Source organism: Peromyscus leucopus, chromosome 4, assembly GCF_004664715.2.
Source record: "Peromyscus leucopus breed LL Stock chromosome 4, UCI_PerLeu_2.1, whole genome shotgun sequence".
Lineage (NCBI taxonomy): Eukaryota > Metazoa > Chordata > Mammalia > Rodentia > Cricetidae > Peromyscus > Peromyscus leucopus.
In genome coordinates this window covers 120,028,499-120,054,609 of record NC_051066.1, presented here as the reverse complement: position 1 = coordinate 120,054,609, position 26,111 = coordinate 120,028,499, and the positions used below count along the sequence as shown (strand labels likewise).

Below are 26,111 nucleotides of genomic sequence, written 5' to 3'. Positions count from 1 at the left end.
AGACACTGGCTAGTTAGGTAGACACTGGTTAGTTAGGTAGACTGGCTAGTTAGGTAGACACTGGCTAGTTAGGTAGACACTGGTTAGTTAGGTAGACTGGCTAGTTAGGTAGACACTGGTTAGTTAGGTAGACTGGCTAGTTAAGTAGACACTGGCTAGTTAGGTAGATACTGGTTAGTTAGGTAGACTGGCTAGTTAGGGAGACACTGGTTAGTTAGGTAGACTGGCTAGTTAGGGAGACACTTGTTAGTTAGGTAGATACTTGCAGGTTTGTTTCACTGACTCTTCCTTTTTTTTCCTGGAAATTTGTGGAGGTTACCTTTGCACAAATGAACATTGTCAGTGTTTGAACATGAAATGTCTCTTATAGACTCATGTGTTTGAATGCTTGGTCCTAGTTGGTGGCTTTCTTTTGGGAGCTGTGGTAGTTTGAATGTAATTTGCCTTCATAATCTCACAGGGAGTGGCACTATTAGGAGGTGTGGCCTTGTTGAAGTAGGTGTGGCCTTGTTGGAGGAAATGTGTCATTGTGGGGGTTGGCTTTGAGGTCTCTTATGCTCAAGCTACTCAGAGTGAGACAGATCACTTCCTTTTGCTTGCAAGATGTAGAAATCTCAGCTACTTCTCCAGCACCATGTCTGCCCGCACACTGCTATGTCCCACCACGATGATAATGGACTGAACCTCTGAACTGTAAGCGAGTCCCAATTAAATGTTTTCCTTTATAATTGTTGCTGTGGTCATGGTGTCTCTTCACAGCAATAGAAACCCTCACTATGACAGGAGCTTATGGAACCTTTAGGAGGTGGAACTAGGGAGCTAGGGAAAGTGGGCCAGGCCTTAAGGGTTTCAGTCTGTGGTTAGTGGGCCCTCTTGCTTTGAGCCTGTGGCAATACAGTACTTCATGGCAGGAGCAGAAGGAGAAGAGAGAAAGGGGACCTGGGACCCAGTATCTCTTTCAAGGGTATAATGCCCTCCACCTAAATTCTTCCCACTAGGGCTCCTTCTATAGGTTTCACCGCTCTCCATAGCTCCATAGGATAATAAACAAGTCTTCAACATGTGAACCTTTGATTTCTACACCCTCGCAGCCCCTTGTGAGGTGTCTGTGATCAGGGGCTGCCTTCTAGATGTGGCTTGAACACTTAGTATAGACTCAGCTTTGAGTTTATGGGGTGTTGAGGAAGTGTCCTCTGTGTTGAAGGCAGGGTTCCTGAAAAGTTAGCCTTTGTGAATCACTGGTATTTTTGAATAAGTAGAGAAGCAAGTCAGGACAGATTGTGGACAGGTTGGAAGGGGGTTCCTCCTGGACTCTGCCCCATTGATCATCCATAGGTCAGTGCAGTGGCCTCAGCAGGGTCCTACTTCCCTATCACCTTTTGGGGTCAGGTGACTCCTGCCTGGTACTGGTGCATAGTTCATGGCTCAGAGCACAAAATGATTTTCACCTTCATAGACACAGAACCCAGAGCCAAATGAGCATCTGCATTCCACAGTTTTCTTTTCACAAACAGGAAAATGGAGGCTTTGAAAGTCAAATGTCTGTCTGGCTAGCCAGTCTGTGGCACAAAGAGGTCTACACTTGGGTCTCCAGATCTTTGTTGTCTGAGCTTTACTCTTGAGTAGTTAATGGTTCAGATAGTGGCCACCATGGGCCTGTTTGGGTCAGCTTGGGCTGTTGTTACAGGACCCCTTAGTTTATTGCCACAGCTCTGGAGGCTGGAACTCCAAGTTGCCAGCAGAGTTGGCACCTGTCACAGGCTCTCTCTCACTGTGTGCCTACATGGTGGTGGGTGGGAGGGTGAGCCTCCTGTTAACTCCTCCTTTTCTTATGAGTATACACTATCCACTGTGGTGATATATTGTGTACCCTAGTAGACTTTGCCTGAAGATCAGAGAACAAGCCACTAGATTAAACATAGAGGCCAGGCTATGGTGGCACACACCTTTAATCCTAGCACTTGGGAGGCAGAGATCTGCCTGGCTCTCTGTGAGTTCAAAGCCACCCTGGACTACAAGAGGTCGACTCAGTCTAGGAAAGAAACAGAGCCAGGTAGTGGTGGCACACACCTTTAATCCCAGCACTTGAGATCTCATGTCTTTGCTATCAGTATTTGGGAAGCACACATGCCATTAATCCCAGCACTAGGAAGAAAGTGATGGCTGGGCAGAAAAAGGTATATAAGGTGTGGGGAAACAGGAACTAAAACCTTTCCAGATGAAGCTTTTTGGCTGGAGAGCTTTTGGCTGAGGACTCAGGGCATTCAGTCAGAGGATTTGTGGAGTTGGCGAGGTGAGTCGTGGCTGTGGCTTGTTCCTTTGTCTCTCTGATCTTTCAGCATTTACCCCAATATATGACTCCGTTTATTATTATTATCATTATTATTATTATTATTATTATTATTATTATTATTATTATAAGACCATTTAGCAATTTGAAGTACACTCCACATTCATGACTTCATCTGACCCTAATCACCTTCCAAAGGTTCCCACTGACTAACGCCTTGTCAAATTGGGCATTGGCACGTGAACTTGGGGGACACAAAGAAGGGGCCCAACTCTGCCCTTTTCATCTTTGCATGTCTTCTTGTATGAATCTGAATCTGAGCTCCTCATGCAGGAGAAGCTGCTGACAGAGCGGGAGGTGACTGCCCTGCGGAGCCAGTTGGAGGAGGGCAAGGAGGCGCTCACCCATCTGCAGGCGCAGAAAGCTGAGCTGCAGGCCCAGGTACGCTCCACATCCTTATCAGGATCTTCTGCACATTTTATTGAAACGGAACATGCAGGCATAGGTATCCATTTCTGCGACTGTTACAGACTCAACCCACCCGGGTGTAGCCAGGTTTTCTCCAGTCCAGCCTGACGCTCCCCACCCCCCACCCCCCATCCTGCGGCCACTTATCAAATAATCACTCAGAGATTTATATTAATTACAGACTGTATGGCCTATGGCTCAAGCTTCCTGCTAGCTAGCTTGACCCATTTCTATTAATCTGTATGTTGCCACGTGGCCGTAGTGTTACTGGTCTGCTGACATCTTGCTGCTCCTTGGGCAGCGGCTGTGACTCCTCCCCTTCCTCCTTTCCATATCTCTGCTCGGATTTCCTGCCTGCCTCTAAACTGCCTTGCCATAAGTCAAGACAGCTTTATTTATTAGCCAGTGGGAGCAACACATAATCACAGCACACAGAGAGACACCCCCCAGCACCTGTGTGTCCTCACTGTCACATTCTGAGCAGATGACCAAACGCTTTGCTTTGCCCTGGGCGGAGACTTCCCGGGATGCGTGTTTTAGGCTTAGCTAAGAAGAGTCCTGGGAAAATGGAGATAGGAACATATGGACACCTAGTCTCACGGTAGTTCCCTCTTGTTTCCATCGAGTCATACCCTTCCCTACCAAGGGCAATAACCCATTTCATGGGGATCGTTTTGCCTATGTCAAGCCTCTTAGAGACAGACACATATGAGGGGTTTAATTCCACATTCACTCAAATCTGGGCTTTCCTCTTTCTTCTCTCCGGATGGTCTCTCCTTTGACATTGGTGATGTTTCAAGAGGAATGCCCACGGGGTGGTAGGTGGGTGGGTTGTAGCAGTGTTTGCCTCTCATTAGCTATCTGCTAGCATGAGGCTCACAAGTCTGTTTCTTTTTACTTGTGGCTTTCATGGTTCACAGTCTTGATTCCTTCATGCTTCTTTCTTGTTTCCATGCGGATGGGCACAGTGGTGGGGAATGTTGGGTTTAAATGCTGCACTTCCTGCTGGGGAGGAAGTGGGGAACCACATGTCTCAAACCAATCAATTAACATTTAGTAGGCAAGTACGCCCAAGGAACAAAAGAGAATAAGATCTAAAATTCTGACTGCAAAACCTGGGACATCTGGATTGACATGTCACTCAGACCCTGCCTTTCTGCTCATGGCATCAGGAAAAATGGAAAACATTTCCTGGATTCCCATTGCATCTCAGTCTCCGACATCCTGTTTCCCATCCCTGCAGGGCTTCTCACAAAGCTCTCATGGAGCAGCATTTCCAGGGGCCACTGGAAAGCAGTCAGGGACAGTGGTGGTCCCGGAGCTGAAGATCACAGGGGAGAAGTTGAGTCATGACCTAAAATACATTCTTCTCAGGACATAACCACGGCTCAGGGACTAGATACTTCTTGGTGACTGTGATTTCCTCTGAGGACCTGAAAGGAGGAGAGAAAGGGGAGGAGAGAAGCGGGGAGGGGAGAAGGGAGAGACAAATGTTTATGTAGAGAACAGGTGTATTGTGTGTGGGTATGTGTGGGATGTACATATGCTATGTGTGGTATATGTATGTATATAGGGTCTGCGTGTAATGTGTGAGTATGTGTGATGTGAATGTATTTGCTGTGTAAGTGTGTACAGTATATTGTAAAGCGTGTGTGGTATGTGTATTGCATATGTGTGGAATGTGAAGGGTGTGTGTTCATGTGGCATGGTGTTTGACGTTTGTATATATGTGTATGTGAGATGTCAGGTATATGGGTGGCGTGTGCATTTTTTTTATGAAGTGTGTGATATATCTATATAGGGCATATGTACATGCATGTGGGATGTGTGTATTGTGTGTGCTTTATATGTGACTGAGGAAGTGGGTATAGGCTCAATCATAGTTCTGGAGACTGTGGTTTTCAAACTGTTAGTTGCAACTCGTTGGGTATAAAATGAATTCAGTAAAATTGACTGGTGTAAAGAGGGAAGAAAGCAGCAACATGGAACTGAGAATAAGAAGGAACAGAATGTATGGGGGTTAAAAGTGTAGAGTTTATTTAGGGAAACCGTTGTCTTAAATGTATCTATATATATTTGACTACATATGCATTTGCTCAAATACACACATGTGATGTGTCTTATGGTGTGAACTATGTCCCTCTCCATGGCCAGGGTGACAGAGTTGAAAACCACAGCCCTAGATACCACCAAGATGAAAAGCCTAGCCTGATATGGAAAAATCCTAGTTCTGGGGCAAAAAGAATGTTTTTCTTTCTTTGTATATATATAATGTTTTTGTTGACTACAAAAATATGATATGTAGGGCTGGGCGGTGGTGGCACACGCCTTTAATCCCAGCACTCGGGAGGCAGAGGCAGGCGGATCTCTGTGAGTTCAAGGCCAGCCTAGGCTACCAAGTGAGTCCCAGGAAAGGCGCAAAGCTACACAGAGAAACCCTGTCTCGAAAAACAAAACAAACAAAATATGATATGTATGTGGAGTCTGTGATGTATCTATGTAGGGTATATGTGCATGCATGTGGAATAAATGTATTGTATATGTGTGGTATATATGACTCAGGAAGCAGGTGTGGGCCTGACATAGCCCCAGAAACCCATTGTTTCCAAACTGTTAGTTACAGTTCATTGGGTTTGAAATAACAGGATTAGCCTGGTTTCTTGAACATGAGGTAGAACTTCCAGATCACACCCTGTTCTCATCTTCTGCCACTACCGAGACTCCCAGGTTTATCTCTGTGTCTAAGATAGGCTCTCACATTCTCATTTAGGTCCTCCTCTCTCCCTGTGGACTTCGGTAGTCTGGTGAGACTTGTGGACCCCTACTCAGAAAATTAATACATATATTAATTGTTAAAAGCAAGCCACTTATTTGAAGATAGTTGTCAAAAATTACCAAATAATTCCATGTGCTATACACCTATCATTGACTTGAGGGGTCATGTTTTGGTGACTCCATGGCGAGTTGAAATAGCCTGAGGTGAAAATGGGTTTCCTATGGCCCACCTATCTATTGCACATCCTGGGCTAACAGCACAGCATCCTATAGATGTCTGCTGTGTCCTCTCATAGTGACTCAGCTCTGGTTTGCTGTCACCACTCTGCAAGAGGGCAGAGTGCAGATCGAGAAGCATGGCCTTGCACACCGCTTTCACACTGCAGTAAAGTGGACCAACACAGGCCTGAGACAGTCTGCAAGTGCTTGTACGTTCGCTTGGCGGTATCCAAGGGGATTAATCTTCACATCCCCACAGAGCCTGAAACTCATGCATGCTCAAGTCTCTGAAGTGGTTTGGTATTTGTATATAACCTGTGCAGTTCTCCCATATGCTTGAACTCAACTCTAGAAACTTACAACACCCAATATAGTGTGAGTGGGGTATAAGTGGTTTTATCTTTTGCCATTTAGGGAATAACGACAAAAAATGGCTGTATATATTCAGCAGGGACACAATTAAAAATATTTTCAATCTCTAATTGGTCAAGTCTGTGGATGTGAACTCCTCGGATACGAGGGCTGACTGTATTCAGTATCAGAATACAGCCGTGGGTCTAATGAAACCCAGGTTTGCTGCCTTTACAAGTTGCCACAACCCAGGTGCATGAAGGGACTTTGCGGTTCTTCTCACTGTTCTGGAAGGCAGGCGGAGAGGCAAGCGTGGTTGGCCTCTCTGGTCTGGGTCTCCCAGGATGAAGTAAAGGAGTGGGTCCCTTGGGTCCCAGCTGGAGGATCTCATGGGAGAACTTGCTTCCAGTGTGGTTCATCATTCATGTTGTTGGTAGACGTCGCTCCTGCCAGGCTGTAGGAGGGAGGACCCTGTTTCCTTGCTGGTTTGGTTGTAGAGGCTGTGCGTTCCTTGGCCCAAGGCTGTGCCGTCTTCAAAGCCAGCAGCTGTGCACAAAAGTCCTCCAGTATCTGATCCTCTGGCTCCAACTTCCCTAATCTGCCTCCTTCCTCTTGTGTGGGCTTATGTGGTTAGGATTCACTAAATACCTTACTTTTTAAGAAAGATTAATTAAGAACCTTAACACTGACAAAGTCTGTTGCCATGTAGCATATTCGTGGTTTAACACTAGGGGACAAAGTTCACGGAGACCATGAGCTTGTCTAATTAGATCTAATTGAAAACAATAGTTTCTGATAGACACCAGGTGGGTGTGTATCATGAATTTGCAAGTTTCAGGTGATGTTGATGGTCCTGGTTCAGGAGCCATGTTTTGAGAACCGAGGGCGTAAATTTGAGTCACTGGAGGTGTGAGGGGTGTGCTGGGTGTGGGGTAGAGCAGAACATTCTGTGACTGATCTTCTGAGTTCTAGGCTGCGCCCTCTACAGTGTCATTAAAAATGGTCACTGTGAGTTCTGCTAATTTAAGGGCCTTTGTACTTCCACAGAAGCTGACCTCTAAGGGAGATTTGATTGCATAGCCTTTTAGCCAAGCCAAGGCTAGGACTGGGGACAGGGCATTTGGCAGAGCTGCGGCAGATAGTTAGGGTTTTTGATGCTTCCAGAATGTTCCACAATTGGGGTGTTCAGGGTAAGGTCCCTGGCCCAGCAGTATCAGAAGTATCTGGGAACTTGTCAGAAATGCAAGCTCATGAGTACATCCAGACCAGCCATGGCCTAGCAATCCCTGTTTTAACAAGTCCTCCAGTCGACTCCACAGGCTTTGAGAGACTCCACAGCCAGCATCAAAGAACAGAGCCTGAGATCAGAGCTGGGGAGACCCCTCCTTCAAGATGTCCAAGTTCCTGGAGATGTCACTTCTTCCAGGCAGAGGAGAAATGACAGGCAATTCGGTGTCTTGAGGGAACCTGAAAACAAGTTTTAATGATTGCCAAGCGGGACACACCCAGGCCTCTGTTTTCATTAAGGTTCTCATCACCATCTAGTGGTGAGAATCGGAAGTCAGTGCTCAATCAATGCAGAACACAGGTTTCTGCTCTTCCGAACAAAACGAAATGAAACACTACATTTATTTGCTGGTTTTGTGCATGTGTGCGTGTGTGCGTGTGTGTGTGTGTGTGTGTGTGTGTGTGTGTGTGTGTGCGCGTGTGCGTGTGTTCATTCATGCATGTGTGGAATTCAAAGGACAACTCTCAGAAGTTGATTCTCTTCCTTCCTTCCTTCCTTCCTTCCTTCCTTCCTTCCTTCCTTCCTTCCTTCCTTCCTTCTTCCTTCTTCCTTCCTTCCTCTCCTCCTCCCTCCTCCTCCCTCCTCCTCCTTTCCTTTCTTCTTTGTTTTTGGTTTTTTGAGACAGAGTTTCTCTGTGTAGTTTTGGTGCCTGTCCTAGATCTCGCTCTGTAGACCATGCTGGCTTTAAACTCACAGAGATTCACCTGGCTCTGCCTCCCGAGTGCTGGGATTAAAGGCGTGCGCCACTGTCGCCCGGCTGATTTTCTTTTATCGTATGGGTCCTGGGGCTCAAACTCAGGTTGTCAGGCTTGGTAACAAGCACATTTACCCACAAAGCCACCTTACTGGCTGTATTATTAATATCATTATTACACAAACTAGCCCATTTATTGTTAGATGTCTCAAAGAGTAATGCTGCTTTTGGTTCCCTCTGTCCTCTGATGGCTGACTTGACTCTGACAGCTGAGTGGTGTTGTAGGTCCAGGCCCTGCCTGTCATTGTTTTCCCCCAGCGCCAGGTGCCTGTGGCCCATCTCTTCATCTTAGTTTGGTTGCAGAAGGAACATGTGTACTTGGTGTGCTGCTTGATTTCATTTTTTTTTCACCCTTTTCTAGAGGGAGGCACCATAGCTGGCCCCTCATTTACGACAATTGTGACCTTCTTGGTGCATTAAGCCATGCCATCGTGATCTAGGGCTGATCCTCCTTTTAAATAAAAGGTCTTACACCCAACGGCATTCTGGTCCTAAGAGGGCTGAGGCTGGAGTTCACTGTGCAGATGGGGCGTGTTGTCCGGCTCCTGCATGGGTTGCTGCTTGCTGCTCTATGAAGAGATAGAAAGAGACAGACCATCTAACGCAGCAAGCAGAAAAAGCATTCACCTCGCTCCCAGCGTAAAGCACAGGCTTGCATGCGGCTCATGCTCTCCACCCGCCCCTCCCTCTGGGCCTTTGATGTGCCCCTCCAGGTAACCCTGGCCACTCCTCCTTTCTTCCGACTCCTCCCGTGGCACCTGCCTTTTAGGAATAATTTCTTCCTGGCAGTCTTTCCTTTTTCAGTGCCAGGGACAGGCGTTTGACATGCAGCTGGTCATTCCATGCCAGACATCGAATCACCTGCCTGATTCCGGGTCTCATTCTCTGATAGCTGGATGAGTGATGACTATTCCCGGCATAGTGCAGAGATGTGCATGCTAAGCGGCTCCCCTCAGCCACAGCCATTCTGATGCATTGTTTATGTTATTGAGTTATAAAAGCCACATCGGTATAGACAGAAATCTAGATTCATAAACAGATGTCACCTTGGACACCAGGGAAGCTGGATGCAGGAGTCGGAAGAATCCCATGGAGTCTTAGCTGCCTGTTAAGACTGGAAGGTGGCTTAGACACGTGGCATGGACATCATGCCATCTGAGGACATAGCCTCTAAAACATGTGTACTCTTCAAATGAACAACCAACCAGCAAACTATCCACCACCAAAACAAAAATAGCAAACCATCAAATCATAAATTATAAAGAGAGATCATACTCGTTCTATAGGGTAGGAGACTGTGGAGGATTTTCCAAGTCTCTAACGTCATTCTTGTGACAACCCTTTGCTATGGGGCTTATAGTTTAGAAATTTTCTAAATGAAAACAAAGAGACTTCTAAAGGAAATCTCTGCATGTGGTCACACTGAGTCCAGTGTGTATTCTGTGGCTGGTGATAGATGGCAATGTACCAGGCCCTGGACGGGAAACTCTCTTTCTGTGCACACCCGCTGCCCACTGCTCACCTGTAGCCTGGAGGAGGATGGAATAGGGAGACCAGTTTCAGGACATGTCTCACACCCTACCCGGTGGGGTTTGCATCTTGCTGTACTGTTGATGGGAAAGTCACTTCGCTGGTATGCGTCAGTTTCCACATCTGTAGCAAAGGACATGAAAGCAGCTCTTCCCTGATGAGGCTGCAGTTAACTTGGTGAGCTGATCCATTACTATGAACTTCCTTACAAACCAGGATTCCCACTCTAGACAGGGAAGCCATACCCAAAGAGGTCTCCACCCCCTCCAAGGAACTGATTGTAACAGGAAGCTTACAGGTATGCAGGTATGAGAACAGGTATGCAGCAGGGACCAGGAACCGGGATCCAAGGCACAGGCTCCCCATCTCCCTCCTTCCTCTTCTTGTGGTACAGGCTCCTACATCTCTGCTTATCTTCCCTCTTCGGTTTCATTTCTCTGTCTGAAGACAGGCCTCTCTCAGCTTCTCCATGTACATTCCAAAAGGTCACTGCTTCAGCGTGGCAGCCCCAGGCCCCCACTGGCATGTCCTCTTAGTAGTCTGGAGCCTGCCTCCACTTCGCTGTTTTGGAGATATCCCTCTTTGAAGTCCCAGGGGACAAGGCACATGGTGGGCTCTCCTGAGCTGGCTTCAGTTCTGGTTCCACGCTCTCTATATTGCAGGGTGGAGGCAGGCAGGTCTCAAGAGCTTGCTAGCTAGCTGCCTCGCCAAATGATGAGCTTCTGGTTTAGTGAGACATTTTTCAAGATAATAAGGTAGAGAGTGATGGAGGAAGACATCTGCCATTCTGTTTTGGCCTCAGCATATGTCCATGGGTCCACACAGCCACACACTCAGTACATACACCACACCCCATACCACCCCCCACATATACACATACAACATACATACCCCCCCACATACACACATCACATACCATACATACACACCACACATATTACACAGATCACACATGAACACACACACCATATACCCACATACATCACACACCAAACACATACATATAGACACATGTACATACTCCTCACATATACACCCATACACACATACAAATGTCACACACAGTACACCACACACATCAAACATCTTCACACCACACATACATATACACACACGCCTCACAACACCATATATACAAATATCCTTCCTGAGCCACACCTACACATTCATAAAATGTATGAATTTTAAATCATACATTTAATTCATAAAATGTATGAATGTACCTGCTCCCTTATCCATCCATCCTTCTGATGCAATGAATATTTTCCCAGACACCTTTCTAAGTTAAGTTTCCAAATATTGCCCCTGATGGAAGAGTCCCGTTGTCTTGGCAATGATTATCACCAGGCTGTCCAGGGTGCACACTTATGCTTGGACGCAGGGAACACCTTGAAGTGCACAAGCCTGGAGTTGGATATAGATGTCTGTCTAGTCCTCTGTAACGTCAAGCATGATCCATGAACCATGGCCCTGAGCATCCCATGGGAGCCAGTTATCGATGTAGTTTGTTAGCTCCACCCTAGAGTCAGAATCCCTGTCTGCCCAGGCCTGGCAGCTCTGACACACGGAGCAGTGTGAGAAGTATCGCTCTTGGTAGAGGCAGGAGTCCTGTTTCATTTTTTTTAAGGCCCATGCATGCTAAATCTTTTTCTTCTTGACATGAGATTTTAAGAGTCTTATCGCATATAGTAAGTTTATCATTAAGTTCATATGCAGGCTGTTCACACCACCAGAAGCTCTTGAAAGTAATGTAAAATGACCTTCTCTGGTATTCCTACTGCATCTTTAAAAACTCAATTTACATTTGTGGTGTGTGTGTGTGTGTGTGTGTGTGTGTGTGTGTGTGTGTGTGTGATGCATGTGCCTGTGGGAATGCACAGAGAAGCCAGGAAAGGATGTCAAGTATCTTTCTCTATCACTCTTAATCTTATTTTTTGAGACAGGGTCTCCCACTGACCCTGAAACTAACCGCTTCAAGTAGGCTGGCTAGCCAGTGAGCTCTCTGCTAGGATCTTCCTGTGTCTCATCCTCTGACACTGAGCTTTCCAGCATGTGGGGCCATGCCTGGCTTTTGCATGGATGCTGGAGATCTGAACTCAGGTCCTCTTGCTGGCCCAGCAAGCACTTGTACTCACTGAGCCATCTTGCCAGCCTCCACGCTAACTTTTATCTGTCTTGGGGAGACGATGTGACGAGTTTCATGCAGTTTGTGTTTGCTCACAGACAACAGCCCTCGAACAAGCCATTAAACACTCTCACGAGTGTTACGATGACGAGATACAGCTTTACAACGAGCAGATCGAAAACCTAAGAAAAGAGATAGAGGAGGCCGAGCGGTCTCTGGAGAGGTCGTCCTATGACTGCAGGCAGCTGGCTGTGGCCCAGCAGACCCTGAGGAATGAGCTAGACCGGTATCATCGGATCATTGAGATCGAAGGCAACAGGTATGCTCATGTATCTTGTATGTCTGGCTCCCTGGCCTGTCTACATCCTTGTTCTACAGATTTCTGTGGAGTTCACAGTTGGAGGAGCTGATGATGTGGCGGACAAGGAAACTCAAACACCCCTGACTTGAAGATGCATGACTCTGGAGCAGAGGGGTGTGACAGAGCACTGGAGGAGATTAGGGCAGGGAGCACGGAGGGATGGTGGGGGTGGTTGCAGGGATGCCTGATATTTTGAGTAGATTGACCAGAAACAGCCACATTTAGGGGGCTGCTTTGTGGCCCTGGGAGCTGATGGTCTAGCGGGTGAGATCGTGGGTTTGTGCCTCCTCCGCTGCATGGCACTGAGAAGAGGTTAGAGCTGCTGCTATTGCTGATAACTGCTATCCTTGTGATTACTGTTTGGGAGGACCAGTGCAGGTCTCCTCCATAACAGAACTGTGATAACCCCCACTTGATGCTGGAGATTTCCTCTCTCTCTATCGAGGCGCTGCTGATAGCCATCTATAGATAAGCTCCGGAGAACAGGTCAGGCATCGAGCTGTGGCTCTTCAACGTCAGTCCTCCCAGTTTGTTTGGATTTAGGTTGAATGAGACTAGAAGTCATTTTCCAAGCACCTCACAGCAGAGCTCTCCTCCTGCTCCCGGTGCGCTAGTTTGGCTGTGTGTGCCGGGCACAGACACTTGGCAGGAAAAGCAAGCTTTTGTCTATTCTCTCTCGAGCAAGAGCCATGTGTCCTGGGGTCGCTCCATGTTACACTTCCGTTTCTGTGAATGCTTTTAGCACACCCGTGAAAAGAATTGGAGAACTGCACTTAGTGTCCTTTTCATAGTTTTTTTTTTTTTTTAGATTTTTTTTTACTATGTTAATAGGGCGCCGATCTCATTACAATGTTGTAGCATGTGTTGTGGAATTGAACTCAGACTCTGAAGAGCAGTCGTCTTTAACTTGAGCATCTTCCTTTTCATAGTTTTTGTGTTAGGGAAAGGGCATCCCAAAAAGTCAATGGTGTACTCCTTTGGTTGCATTGTTAATATCAATTTTGAAGTAGATTAAAAAAAGATAAACATGTTACAGTATGGAATAAGCAGCTACTGAGCACTCCACCTAGATCCAGTAATTTCTTACATCTTCCTCAATTTTAAGACAGTTTTATATTTATGTATAATATGTTACTTAGAAATGTTAGGTATTATTTATCCTAGCTATTACTTTTGGTCTTATATTCTATGTATTATGGCCTATCTATCACATATACTATATATGTGTGATACAATATCCTAAATATATATCTATCCTGTATATTGTGCATCCTATATAGAATATCTTGTTGGCCCTAAATATCTTAGTCTGGATTGGCTACTCTTTAATTGAAAAATGAAAGCCCACAGACTCCATCTGATGAAGAAATGGTGCTTTAGAGTCTAAGTAGTCACTGTACAGTGCCCTTGGCCTTTTCACAGTTTATGGCTCGAGCTTAAAGAAATGAGAACATCTTCGGTGTCCTTGGCCAGTGTGTAAATGTCTATGTGGTTAACAATTTGTGATGTTCAATTCACACACACTTTCTTCTAGAGAAAGCTCTCTCTCTCTCTCTCTCTCTCTCTCTCTCTCTCTCTCTCTCTCTCTCTCTCTCTCTCCTTTCTCATTCTCCTCTCTTTCTCTCTCTTTATATTTTTCCACTTTTGCTCAGGATTCAAGACTTCATTTTGTCCCTCACTCTGTTTGTTTTGATGACTTAAAGATGGCGCCACATTCTTTTTTTTTTTTTTTTTTTCCTGCCAGGTTGAGCTCTGTTTTCATGGAGACACCCATCTCTCTGATTGGCCCGAGCCATGGGGCCTCTCTCAGCCTTGGATCCAGTGTGAAAGGTAACGCTCCTCAAGCCTGGCCTCCTCCTTCCAACCATGGCTTCCTCTGCTTTCTTCTTCTGTTTGGGCAAAAGCAAGTGATTTTCGTGCTGCTTGCCATTCATGCTCCCTTCCAACTGGTCTGGCAATTCTGCATGTGCATGTGTGTGTGCAGGTGCACATGGCTGTGCATGTGTGTGTGCAGGTGCACATGGCTGTGCATGTGTGTCCTTAGGTGACACTCACTCTGTTTTGTTTCACTTTGTTTTGTTTGTTTGTTTTTGTGACACACATAGCTCACTCTGTAGCTCTGGCTGACCTGGAACTTGCAATGTAGACCAGGTTGGCGTCAAACTCTATGGACATCTGCTTGCCTCTGCCTTCTAAGTGCTGGAATTAATGGCACACACCACCTTTATTTACTTAGATATTGTCTCTTATTGGCCTGGAACTTGCCTACTCAACCATCTGCCCACCCCTCATTCTCCTGTCTGTCTCCTAGCACTGGATCACACCACCACACCTCTCTCTCTCTTTTTTTTTCTCCTCTCATGGATTCTGGGAATCAAACTCGGGTCCTTATGCATGTGCAACAAGTATTTTATAGACTGAGTTACCTCCCGAGTCCAGAAATAGCTTTCATGTGAGGGAGATTGTCTCCCCTTTCTCTTCGATATGCTCCCTTGAATAGAATATGTAACTGAGCCAAGAAGTTATAAAGAGAAAAGTTCGTGGGGGATAGCCCACCCAGGAGTGCCAGCCTCAACGCGAGACATTCAGCTACAGAAGAAAGGCAGATATGTATCCATTTTTGAATTTGATAGCATCGATTCTCCTCTCAGCCTCAAATGAAGGGAATGGCAATCAAGGCATTCAATGGCAAACTAATTCACAGTTAGGTTGTTGGGACACTGTAGGTAGATGCTGTCTCTAAGCCCAAAGCCACCTGAACCTGACATAGGCCCAGCAGCCTTGCCATGGGCTTCTTTTGAGAGAGTTAGTGAGTTGACTGTGTGGAGTGAGTTCCCACTGTGTACTCTGAATCCAGGTACCCCACTGTAAGTCCAGGAGGGGGATGGAACTGAGGCTGGAGTTGTTCCAGCTTGGTGTCTCTCTGTGTTATTCCAGCTGAGGGTGAACAGTGAGTGCCAGGAAAAGTGGCACCTTTCCTCCCCTTTGGGGAAACCCAGAGGGATCATATGACTCATGCCAAGGTTCCCAACTGGTTGAGCTGGGACCTCAGCATGAATGAGAGATCCACGGCTCTTGCCCATCATTTTTGTTTCAGCCTATGGCTGGACACTCCCCTTCAGTTCAGCTGTCATGTTTTTCAATGAATGTTGTCATTCCCTCTCATTGACACATGTGTTGGCTTACTGCCTGTGTGCTTTTCGTTAGATCTCACCAGGGCTGTGCAGGACATCACAGCAGCTAAACCAAGACAAAAGGTCCTCCCCAAGAGCCTTCCAAAAAGGAAGGAGATTATAGCTCAAGACAAGGTGGACGAAACTCTGGAAGATGCTCAATTAAAAACTCTGCAAGAGCCAAACCCAGCGCAGGTGGAGCTTCAAGCAGACAGTGATTCTCAGCTGGGACCAAGGGGTGGACAGGAAGTAAGTCCAACACAAGAAGGGGGTCCCGAGGACGTACCAGATGGGGGCCAGATAAGCAAAGCCTTTGGGAAGCTGTGTAAAGTGATCAAAGAGAGAGTGAGTGGCCCCAAAGAGCCTGTGCCAGAGCCTCCCGCTGACCTCTTCACCAAAGGACGACATATACTGGTCACAGGGGATGCCAGTTTTGTGGACCCTGAGTTCTACTCCTCCTCCATCCCAGCTAGAGGTGGGGTGGTGGTTTCCATTGAGGAAGACTCTATGCATCATGATGGCCACATGGAGCCCTCTCCTGGGCAGCCCATGCCACCTGTGGAGAATGGACAGGGGGCTCCCCAGGGCAGGGAAGGTGACCATTCAAACCACCAGCAGGTTACAGATAAGAATGGGATAGGGGCCAAGGAACCAAAAGACCTGGAAGAAAAAGATGATGATGGCCAGAAGGAAGATGAGGGGCCTAGGAGACCCTGTCCCATGATCATACCTGGTCCTAATGGACCATCTACATCCCATTCACAAACATCTGGGTCCAATCAGGATGGACCAGAGGGGCCCAGTAGTAAGAGCAGTAGCCTGCCAGCAAAAAGCCCTTCTAAGGCTTTAGCTTTTAAGAAGGTAGAGGTGGTAGAATCTATTGAGAAGATTTCAACAGAGAGTATTCAGACGTACGAAGAAACCTCTGTAATTGTGGAGACTGTGATTGGGAAGACAAAGGCCGACAAGAAACTGGGAGAGAAGGGCTCTTAAAAAGCCAGGGCTCGAAGGAAGGAAGTGTCTGGGACCAGTGTAGGAGAAGTGCCTTGAGATGGGTTCCCGTTTGGATTAGATCATAGTTGACCTGTCTGGCATTGCCAATGACCTCCATTAAAATGCTTTTATTTTGCTTGCACCATATTCCTTGTCTAATTAATAGGGCTGTGGGTCAGCCGTGCTGAGAACAAGGATGCTCTCTCTTTTTAAATATTTATTTTTATTTTATTTTCATTGGTGTTTTGCCTGCATGTGTGTCTGTATGAGAGCATTGGATTCCCTGGAACTAGAGTTACAGACAGTTGTGAGCTGCCATACGGGTGCTGGGAATTGAACCTGGGTCCTCTGGCAGAACAGTCAGTGCTCTTAACCACTGAGCCATCTCTCCAGCCCCCAAGGATGCTCCCTTAATGGTCACCACAACACCCTCTTTTAGGAAGGGACATGCTCTTCAGCATGCTTCATTATTTGTTTGTTTTTGAGACAGGATCTTTGCAGCACAGTCTGTGTTTCAGCTTTTGATCCTCCTGCCTCAGCCTCCTAAGTGTGGGGATTAGAGTCATGGTCCTCCGTACTAGACTCAGCATGGTGTCTGGGTTTCATACGGAAAACAAAGCTTGTTGATGACATTGGGTCATTCATTCCATTCCTAGCACACGTGTGTGCTTGTGTGGCTGAGGGTTTTGTTAGACATGAATTGATGAGAAATTGTAAGTTTGGGGTCCCTCAAAAGCTGGTCCTGAAGTAAGTGTGTGTGTGTGTGTGTGTGTGTGTGTGTGTGTGTGTGTGTATTTAGTCAATAAGTGCCTGTTGGACTACTTCACTAGTTTCTTACATGTGTGTATGCATGTTTGTATACATTTGTATTGGTGTACATGCATGTATGAGGGTAGAGTAGAAAATGGGTGACCTCTTCAAATGCATCTCTACAATATTCTGGAGACAGGGTCTCTCACTGAACCCTCTTACCACCTGGCTAGACTGCCTGGCCAATGAGCTCCAGAAGTCAGGCTGCATCACCCCCACACTCCTTCCCAGCACCGGGATTACAGGAGTGTGCCCCTGTGCCCAGCTTCGTGCATGGTGCTGTGCATCTAAACTCAGATCCTCAGGCTGGCATAACTGCTCCCCTAGCCTGGGCTCACTGACTTCTAAACCAGAGTTTACAAAGTAGCATGAAAATTAGCTTTTGGCAGCTTGATGGAAAATTGCACTTCCTGGGTGAAAAAGTTTTGGGGCGTCTTACACAAATGAACACTTGGTGCATACACTGTGGCAGACAGCATCATTGCTCTGCCTGTATCCTCTTTACCCTGGACATTTCCATGTATTTCTGTGACTGACTTCCAAATGCCACATGGACTTCTTTTCCTGAGGACATCCTTGGCCTCCAAAGTGAACCCTTGGAGTAGCCACCTCCCATTGACTGACAGCAGTGGGTGAGTCAACACCAGTAGGGCCGGGCTAACTCAGGCATGGGCTCTATTCTCACCCCTAAAGTTGCCCAGTGGAATTCAGCTCTGCTAGCCCTGCCTGGAAACAGATAGAAGAGCACCCTTCCCATTGGCAGCCTTAACTTCAAGGCTCCCTTTCCACTTCCCACCTGGTTATTTGTGACGTCCTATTACAAGGAAACTGTCTACACTGGGATGTTTGCATGATGGGAGTGGGGCTGCAAGGATGACTTGATTTTGCAAGCACAAGCTTCAGTTTAATTACCCAGACTTCACAGAAAGCCAGGCATGTGCATGCTGGGGAGGCAGACACAGGGGGATCCCTAGGACTTGCTGGCCAGGTAAACTCTAATCCAGTGAGAGGCCCTGTCTAAAAACAAGGTAGGCCATACCTGAACAACAACATTGTCCTCTAGTCTCCACATACATAGCCAAGCACATGTTTGTGAAACTGCACACACATGAACACTCACACACATGCTCATGCACACAGACACACACATACACACACACACACTCCAAATTCTATAAAACAGAAATTATATCAGCCATGGAAGTTTACAAAAAGTGTGTGTGTGGCTAGGGGAACCTGTTGAACCCAGGACTTTATACCTCATTAACTATACCCTTAGCTCACAGAAATTTCTAAGCTATCCGTATGTATCCAGTATTCTATTAACAGTCCAGAAATAGGTTTTACCTTAACAGTGATTAGAAAGTTGTTTCTTGACATGGATGCCCCAAACTACATGAGGGACCAAGTAAATGTGCTGAAGTGGATTGTTGTGTTGGCCTAAAAAGGGGGAACAGGCGCCTGGCAAGACAGCCGCACACTGTGTGAGAAAACGGCCAGGGTCACGAATGCCACTGTGGCCCTGCTTTGTTGGGAACAACAGACAGCTGAAGAGCCACCTTTCATCCCGAGGTGGAGCCTTAAACAGTCTTGTTCGGAATTCATTTGAGGCTTTGGTTTCAAGAAAGAAATATGCTTTTGTTGTTCTTTCTAAAAGATGAATGGAGAAACCAGTCCATTCTGCAGTTTGAAATATTTATAACTTAAAAGCGTAAGAGAGAATGATGTGAGCCACTGGCTGGACCCTGGGATGCAGGCCTGTGGGCCCATGTGGCTATTATATTAGACGTTAACAGCCACCGAAAAGCCTTTCTTTTCCCCAGTAAGCTTTTTTTTTTTTTTTTTTTTTTTATTGTCTAGGCTGTGTGTTCAGTGAATATTCTTATACAAAAAGGCAGGGGGTATCATTTTGGAATGAAAGGGCATTTTTATATTGTATTTAATCAGCCAGGAAAAGTAGACTGGGCATCTGTCCTGACAGGCTTTGTAAAGACTCTAGAGAGGGGACCAGATGTGGCCCTGCTCCCCAACCCCGTTGTTCTGGTGTGGGGACGAAGAGGGTGCAGAAGCAGACAGTACTTGGGAGAAGCAGACACAGTGTGACGAGGGAGGTCATTAGGGCGGGCTGCTGGAGAGACTGGTGGCATCTACTTGGGATGGAAGAGTAAAGAGAAGACCCTGTGGGGAATATGACCCGTGACCTGAATGATAAAATGGGGGCATCCTGTGCAGATCTGAGGGAAGAGCATTCCAGGCAGAGAGAATTTGAAGTAGAAAGGCCCCGGGGCAGGAGGGGACTTGGCCTGTTTGAAGAGGCAGGCTTCAGGGATATAATGGAAGGAGAAGCGGTCAGGGTTGGGGGCAGAGACCAGAGAAGCACCATTTCCTGCCAGGCTGCCTTGGCCTGAAAGCAGGGACCGTGGTGTGCAAAGTGGAGTTGGTATCAGTGGGCGCTTTGGTGCATAACTGAGCTCTTGGTCTAACACCCTGTGACCAGCCTTACTTGCCCATCTTGTTGGGCCAGCTGCCCGCTGCTCACTGCCCGCTGCCCGCTGCCCACTGCCTTTGTTCTACTTTTCCCTGGAAAGCTGCAGAACTGGTTTAACTCTCGGCCCTTCTCCTCCAGATCTCCAAACCTTTTGTTTCCGTTTCTCACTAGTAAGAATGGACACTCAGAGGCAGCCTCCCCATTGTGTCCTCACAGGGCCTTCTTCTTCTCTTCTCTCCAAAATTGCCTCTTCCCCAAGGAAGCTGCATGGCAGTTCCCATCCCTGTCAGGCTTCAAGCATCCCAGGCGACCCCCATCATGGCTATTGCCCTGGTATATGCATGCCTGGTTTACATTCCCTGTGGTACTGGTTCATGTCTGCACCCAAAGGTCTCAGATCTGGCTACAAGCTCATAGGACTCTCCACTTTAGGGTATCCTAAGGCTGTTGGAGAGTGTTTGATTCATACACTGAGCATGCTGGGAGTTTTATGGAGTTTATGCTCTGGGTCAGCCTCAACCAAGGATGGATAGGACCTAGAGTGGAAAACCCCAACCCTCTTCTCCTCTTCTGGAACAACTGAGGTATATGCAACATACTCTCTTGGAGGTCCATGATGGGTCCCAATGCCCAGGAGGTCCATGATGGGTTCCAATGTCCAGGAGGAAACCCACCTGTCAGCTGTCCCATATTGTCCTCCTTCTTTCCCCTTTTTACTTTTCTTCTCAACATAGATGCTTCTCTTCAACTAAACCACTTGTTCTTGACCCCTGTTCTTAGGGTTAGCTTCTGGGAAAATCCCATCTCAGATGCTGATTGTCATTGGCTGTCCTTCCTTTCCCAGCCATATTGGCTATCCATAACCTGGGTTTGTAATGAGCTGCTCTTCTCACTCTGGCTACAGCCCCAGTCATACAGTCAGTCAAGATATTCTGCCTTCGCTGGCCTAGGGCTGAGTCTAGACCCGTAAGACACTCTCTCATTGAGACCAGGCCAGCGAACTCAAGACTGAACATGCTACAGCCTTCCTCTAATGGATGTGGTCTCATGAAATCACTCCCTGATTCCAGCTCTGTATCCAGGTTCCCAGACTCTCTGTGATCTCTGCCCCTTTGCTGGGATGGTTTTGGCCAAGTTCTCTTAGCTTTACTTCTGAGATTTACTCCACATCCTTTTTTTTGTTTCACGAGCTAGAGTTGGTTTCTGTTGTGCAACCCAAAGGTCCTAAAACTAACTGCTAGTTAGCGAGATTGTGGGCCAAAAGAGAACCAGAGAGGTTTGAATTCTGTTGGCTTTCAACAAAGTGGATCCTAAACAAGATCCGGGCGCTGGTGGCTGGCGAGAGCCGTGAAGGCAGCTCAGTGTGCTGGCTCATGGACTCCTACCTCTTATTCCCAATTCTCTCTTCTCTGGGATCACCAGGCTGGGACTCTCCAAAACAAACTTGTTCCGGCATTGCCAGCTGTGCTCTGGGAAGCACTGTTGGAGAGGATCTTAGGGTTTCTATTGCTGTGAAGAGACACCATGGCCACGGCAACTCTTATAAAGGAAAACATTTAACTGGTACTGGCTTACAGTTTCAGAGGTTCAGTCCATTGTCATCATGGTGGGAAGCATGGCAGCATGCAGGCAGACATGGTGCTGGAGGAGGAGCTGAGAGTTCTACATCTTGATCCTCAGACAGCAGCAGGAGACTGTGTGCTGCATTGGGAGTAGCTTGAGCACATAAGACCTCAAAGCCCACCTCCACAGTGACACACTTCCTCCAACAAGGCCACTCTTCCTAATAGTGCCACTCCCTATGGACATTCAGACACTGAGTCTGTGGGGGCCATTCACATTCAAACCACCACAGAGAGGAATGGGAAAGGGTACGGGGCTGCAAGAGGAGAAACACTCACTCCTTGCTGTTTGCTGACGGTTTCTGTCCACGCCACCCTGGCAATGCTTCTGCTACCATCTGAGTGTCCCAGTGCCCCCAGATTCATACCTCTAAAGTGACGGGAGGAGCAACAGCCATGAATGGGCTTAATACTCTTAAAAACTTGAGAGTCACCAGGGATGCCCCACCCATCAGGTATGGTTAAATTAGAAGGTGCTGTCTAAAAACTGGGTTACATTGGACCCCCAAATCTGCCATCATCTCCACCTTGGACTCCCTATCTCCAGAAGTGTCGGGGAGCAGTTGCTGTTCTCCAGAAGCACCCTGGTCTGTGGTGTTCTGTTCCGGCCGCCTGAACAGAAGCATTCTCCCTCAGCCTACTCTCTCATGAGCAGCTGCTGAGTCTGGTTTTCAGTCGCTTCAGCATTTGCATAAATCTGCCTCATTTCAGTGGCCTTCGAGATCATACTAAGCTGTTTAGGCTTCCTTAGAGATCTGGGAGTCTTAAGTGATACTAATTCCACCCTCTCCTTATATATATCTTAATTCCTTATCTAGCACCACCCTGGCTACCTGGGCTTTTCATGTACCCAGAGTTTGAGAACAGGCTAAAAGCACTGAGTCCTCAAACGGCCTCTAAGCATTGCTTTCCCTCTGTGTTTAGTGGGGATCCACACTCAGGGACTCAGGGATGCTGGGCAAACACTCTACTAGTGAGCAATAGGCCCAGTTAGTGGGGATCCACATTCAGGACTCAGGGATGCTGGGTAAACACTCTACTAGTGAGCAATAGGGCCAGCTCCTAGGCATTGCTTTTGCAAGGTAAAATGGTACGGGTTCATGTTCAAGAAACATCAGCTATCCCGAGGGAGAACTGAAGCCCCTACCCCAACTCAGATGACCAGTTGTCATGTCCACACCCATAGGTGTGTACCTCCACCAGAGCTGATTCTGGCTTTATCCTGCTCAGGCATAGGTTCCCATCTTTAAGGTCCCTTTCCTGGCACCACAGATGAGACAGGCCCAGGTACCCCCTTAGAGGCTGGATGGCTGAGACTCCCACGTATCTCACAGACCTGGAGCCGTGTGCTACTTAATGTTCTCTTTTGTCTTTTGAGTCAGCTAACAGTTCTTTCACCCAGTTTGTGGTGCTATGCTACTAAGTTCTCTCTGTTACATTCACTGTTCTGGTTTCTACTTCCTGAGTGGTGAAGGCATGGGACATGTGAGAGGGAAGGGATGTGTCGAACAGGATGCACTGCTAGGCAAGCGCTCCCTGAGGGCAAGTTTGACTCCCTGCTGTTGGGGACCTCTTAAGAGACTGGCTAGAAAATCTTTCCGTAGTTCCAACAAGAGGTGAGGAGGCTAAGCACCACCTGTTTCCGCTCTTTGCAAGTTAAGGTTGACCCTGGGGCATTTCTGCTCCTCTGGCCTGCTCCGAGCAGGCCTGCTGGGTCTCCGAGGTTGGTGGATACTGCAGGCAGATGGACACAACAATCGGCTTTTGGTATTTATGGAAACCACACAAGTGGCTTCCTAACGGGAAGTAACCAAGGAGGTGCATGCAAGGGGCTGGCAGCCTGCTCCTCTAAAGGGCTTCGAGGATGGCGTCGTCAGTCCAGTATCTGCTGCACAAGCAGGAGGACCTGAGAGCTCTCTTTAGCACCTGCTTAGAAAATCCAGGTGTGGTGGGACACACCTGTGACCCTGGAGCTGGGGAGGTGGACACAGGAGGATCCCTGGGACTTGCTGACCAGCCAGTCGAACTCCAGGTTCAAGTGAGAGACCACGTCTCAAAAAAACCAAGGTGGAGAGCAACTTGAGAAAGATGCCTGTCATCAACCTCTGACCTCCAAACACGCACATGTACCCATGAATATGAATACACACACACACACACACACACACAATAGATAGATAAATATCACATAGTGCTTTCCGTTATAATTACTCAACCCTGCTGTTGTAATACAGCACAGACAAAACAAAGATAAGCAGGCATGTGTTTCCAACAAGGCTGTGCTTACAAACACAGGCTGTGCCTGGATTCATTCCATGGCTGTAGCTGCCTACCTTCCTGACAGCAGGAAGGCACCTATAAGGCCTCCCACAACCTCAGCTTAGAACACCAGAAGGTGATTCTGACCAGCGTCCCCACCTTCATGTTGGAAAATTCCATGCAGTTGCTTCCTTGGCGACTTGCAGCTTTTATGGAAGTGTTGGAAGACATGCTGGCTGGTCAGGGACTTGCAGCCTCCCCATGGCCTAGCAGCTTGTCTCGATAGCTCAGCGACATAGAGCTCCCTTCCTCCAGCAAAGCTTCCTGCCCTCTACCTGCCCTTATCTGGAGAATGTCCCAGGACCTGGAGGATTGACTTTATCTAAAAGCTGTTTCTAAACCAGATGCCTAATTCATCTTTAGTTTGACCTTTGGCATAGATCCCTGCTGAGAAATCTTGTGCTAAGGGCTCTGCTATAGGACTCTGCTGCCACATACCAAGTCCAAGATAGGACCATGCCACTTAATGCAAATTAGGTTTGTCCCCAGGCTGCCCAATCCTATATATACCTTATACTCTGGAATAAAATTGAGCTGATTCACTGAAATCTGTCTCCCAGAGGGCTGTCTCCATTCATGCTCATGGGCTGCCAAAGCTTTCTGTTACCCCATCTGCCTCTTTCCCCTCTCGACCTGGTGGCTAATGGGCCCAGAGGGAGAGAGGACCCCCATAGGGGAGGATCTGAAGTAACCATTACAATCATGTTTATCCTAAAAAATTTTCTGTCACAGATTTGTGGTTGGGGCATTTTGGTGAATGAAGTGACCCCAAAACTCATACAGTATTTGGTACACTAATGACCAAGAGCATCATCAGATACAAATGCCTACACTTTCTCAGGTTTGGATGTTAGCAAATAAATGCTACAAAAAGCCACACTGATACGAGAGAGAGAGAGAGAGAGAGAGAGAGAGAGAGAGAGAGAGAGAGAGAGAGAGAGAGAGAGAGAGACTTTTGAGTTGGCATTCATTCCTGGGGTAATAGCTCCGTGGTGCTGGTGCCCTCAGCAGCCACACTCACCTCTTTACTTGCATCCTGTGACTATGGTGCCTGCCTGTCACCTGTGGCCAGTCAGTGGTCTGAGGCCTGGGATCTCAAGGGAAAATGGTAAGTTCTAGTCTCCAGCTGGGAATAGATCATGGGATGTTCTCTTGGGTGCAGGATTTTGCTAAGGCAGTGGGTGAGACACTCCATGCTAGGATCGGAAGGCCAATGGGTCAGGAGATTCCTTGATATAAATAGGTTGACAGTTGACATTAGATTTAGGGGATCTGAAGCTTCTTCATTGGACTGCGGACTGCTCTGGCCTCTGAACTCTGTGGGCTGAGATTTCTAACTGCCTTCTCACCCTGCCCCTGCCCCAGTTCGCTCAGGCTGAGAATTCGGAGTTCAGTAACACAGAGCCCTCACCTTCCTGGCTCAGTTAGCACTGTGGCCTAGAGAATTTACCTCCAGATCAGATTTTGCTTCTTGATTTCTTAGAAATCTGAAATCAAATCTGATCAGCTTTTTAAATGAAAGGAAAGGGTTTAACTGAAAATAAGAGACTAAAGGAAAAACTCAATTGGTCAGTGACTAATTTACAATAGAAAGAGCTCTTCTGGATCTAGGTGTGTGTGTCCATCCCTTAAGATGCAGTTAATATTCCTGGCAAGTTGAAGGAGACTCCAGAAGGACATGGACTGGGGCCATTGGCAGGGGGTGGTATTCAGGGCACTGCCTCTGGGTGTGGCTTACCCACTGCACTGGTCTCTGTTCTCAATAGACTCCCATTCTTCAGAGACTGGGATTCTCCTGTGTGCTAGTCTCTCTATGCCAACTCCCGCCAGCCTGTCCCTCCATGTGTTTAATCCCCCATAGGCTGAGTGTCCTTTCCCCATCCTTTCTATCAACTCATTCCTTTTTCAGAGGCAGAGAACAACTTTACTAGACACAAGCACATCATTTGCACTGGCCCAGGAGACATGTGCTGATTCATTGATTTCAAGCTTATATCCACTTTTCCTAAAATCTTTGTAGTTTTATTTTTATTATTTCTAAAAAGCAAATTAGATTCTTGCATCTGTAAGCACTGTGGCTATGAAGTATTTCAACACATAAAAAAAAACCCCAAAACAACAGCAACAAAAGAATTCAACACATCTCCTAATATAGTATTTCTCTTTCCATCTAATTATAAAGTACTTGATTACACGGTTTTGCACTCTGTGGTTTCCATATAATCACTTGAATCAATGAATGCATTCGTCACATGGAAACCCATGTTTAATTTATAATGACAAGGGTAATGATGACACAGAGTAATAACTCCGTAAGAATTTTTAAAAAATGGGGCTGAGAGATGGCTCAGCTGTTAAGAGCACTTGTTGCTCTTGCAGAGGACCCAGGTTCAATTCCCAGCATCCACACGGTGGCTTACAACCATCTGTAACCCCAGTTCCAAGGGATCCAACAGACACCCAGGTAAAATGTGCATACACATAAAACAAATTAAGAAAAAGAGTGAACAAAGAGAACACACACACACACACACACACACACACA

The 26,111-nt window shown here is 47.0% G+C and overlaps 1 protein-coding gene across 3 annotated transcripts in view; it reads left to right on the top strand.

Annotated features, from left to right (window-relative positions):
* Bfsp1 (beaded filament structural protein 1) overlaps window positions 1-16,474 on the top strand; it is an 84,338-nt gene extending 67,864 nt beyond the window's left edge. For all 3 annotated transcript variants that reach the window (XM_028893257.2, XM_028893256.2, XM_037205262.1), the window contains exons 5-8: window positions 2,624-2,731; window positions 11,899-12,119; window positions 13,906-13,991; window positions 15,369-16,474. In XM_028893257.2, the coding sequence (XP_028749090.1) occupies window positions 2,624-2,731; window positions 11,899-12,119; window positions 13,906-13,991; window positions 15,369-16,327 (1,374 nt within the window). In that variant the 3' untranslated portion in view covers window positions 16,328-16,474. The remainder of the gene's footprint in view (window positions 1-2,623; window positions 2,732-11,898; window positions 12,120-13,905; window positions 13,992-15,368) is intronic.
* Window positions 16,475-26,111: the final 9,637 nt, after the last annotated feature.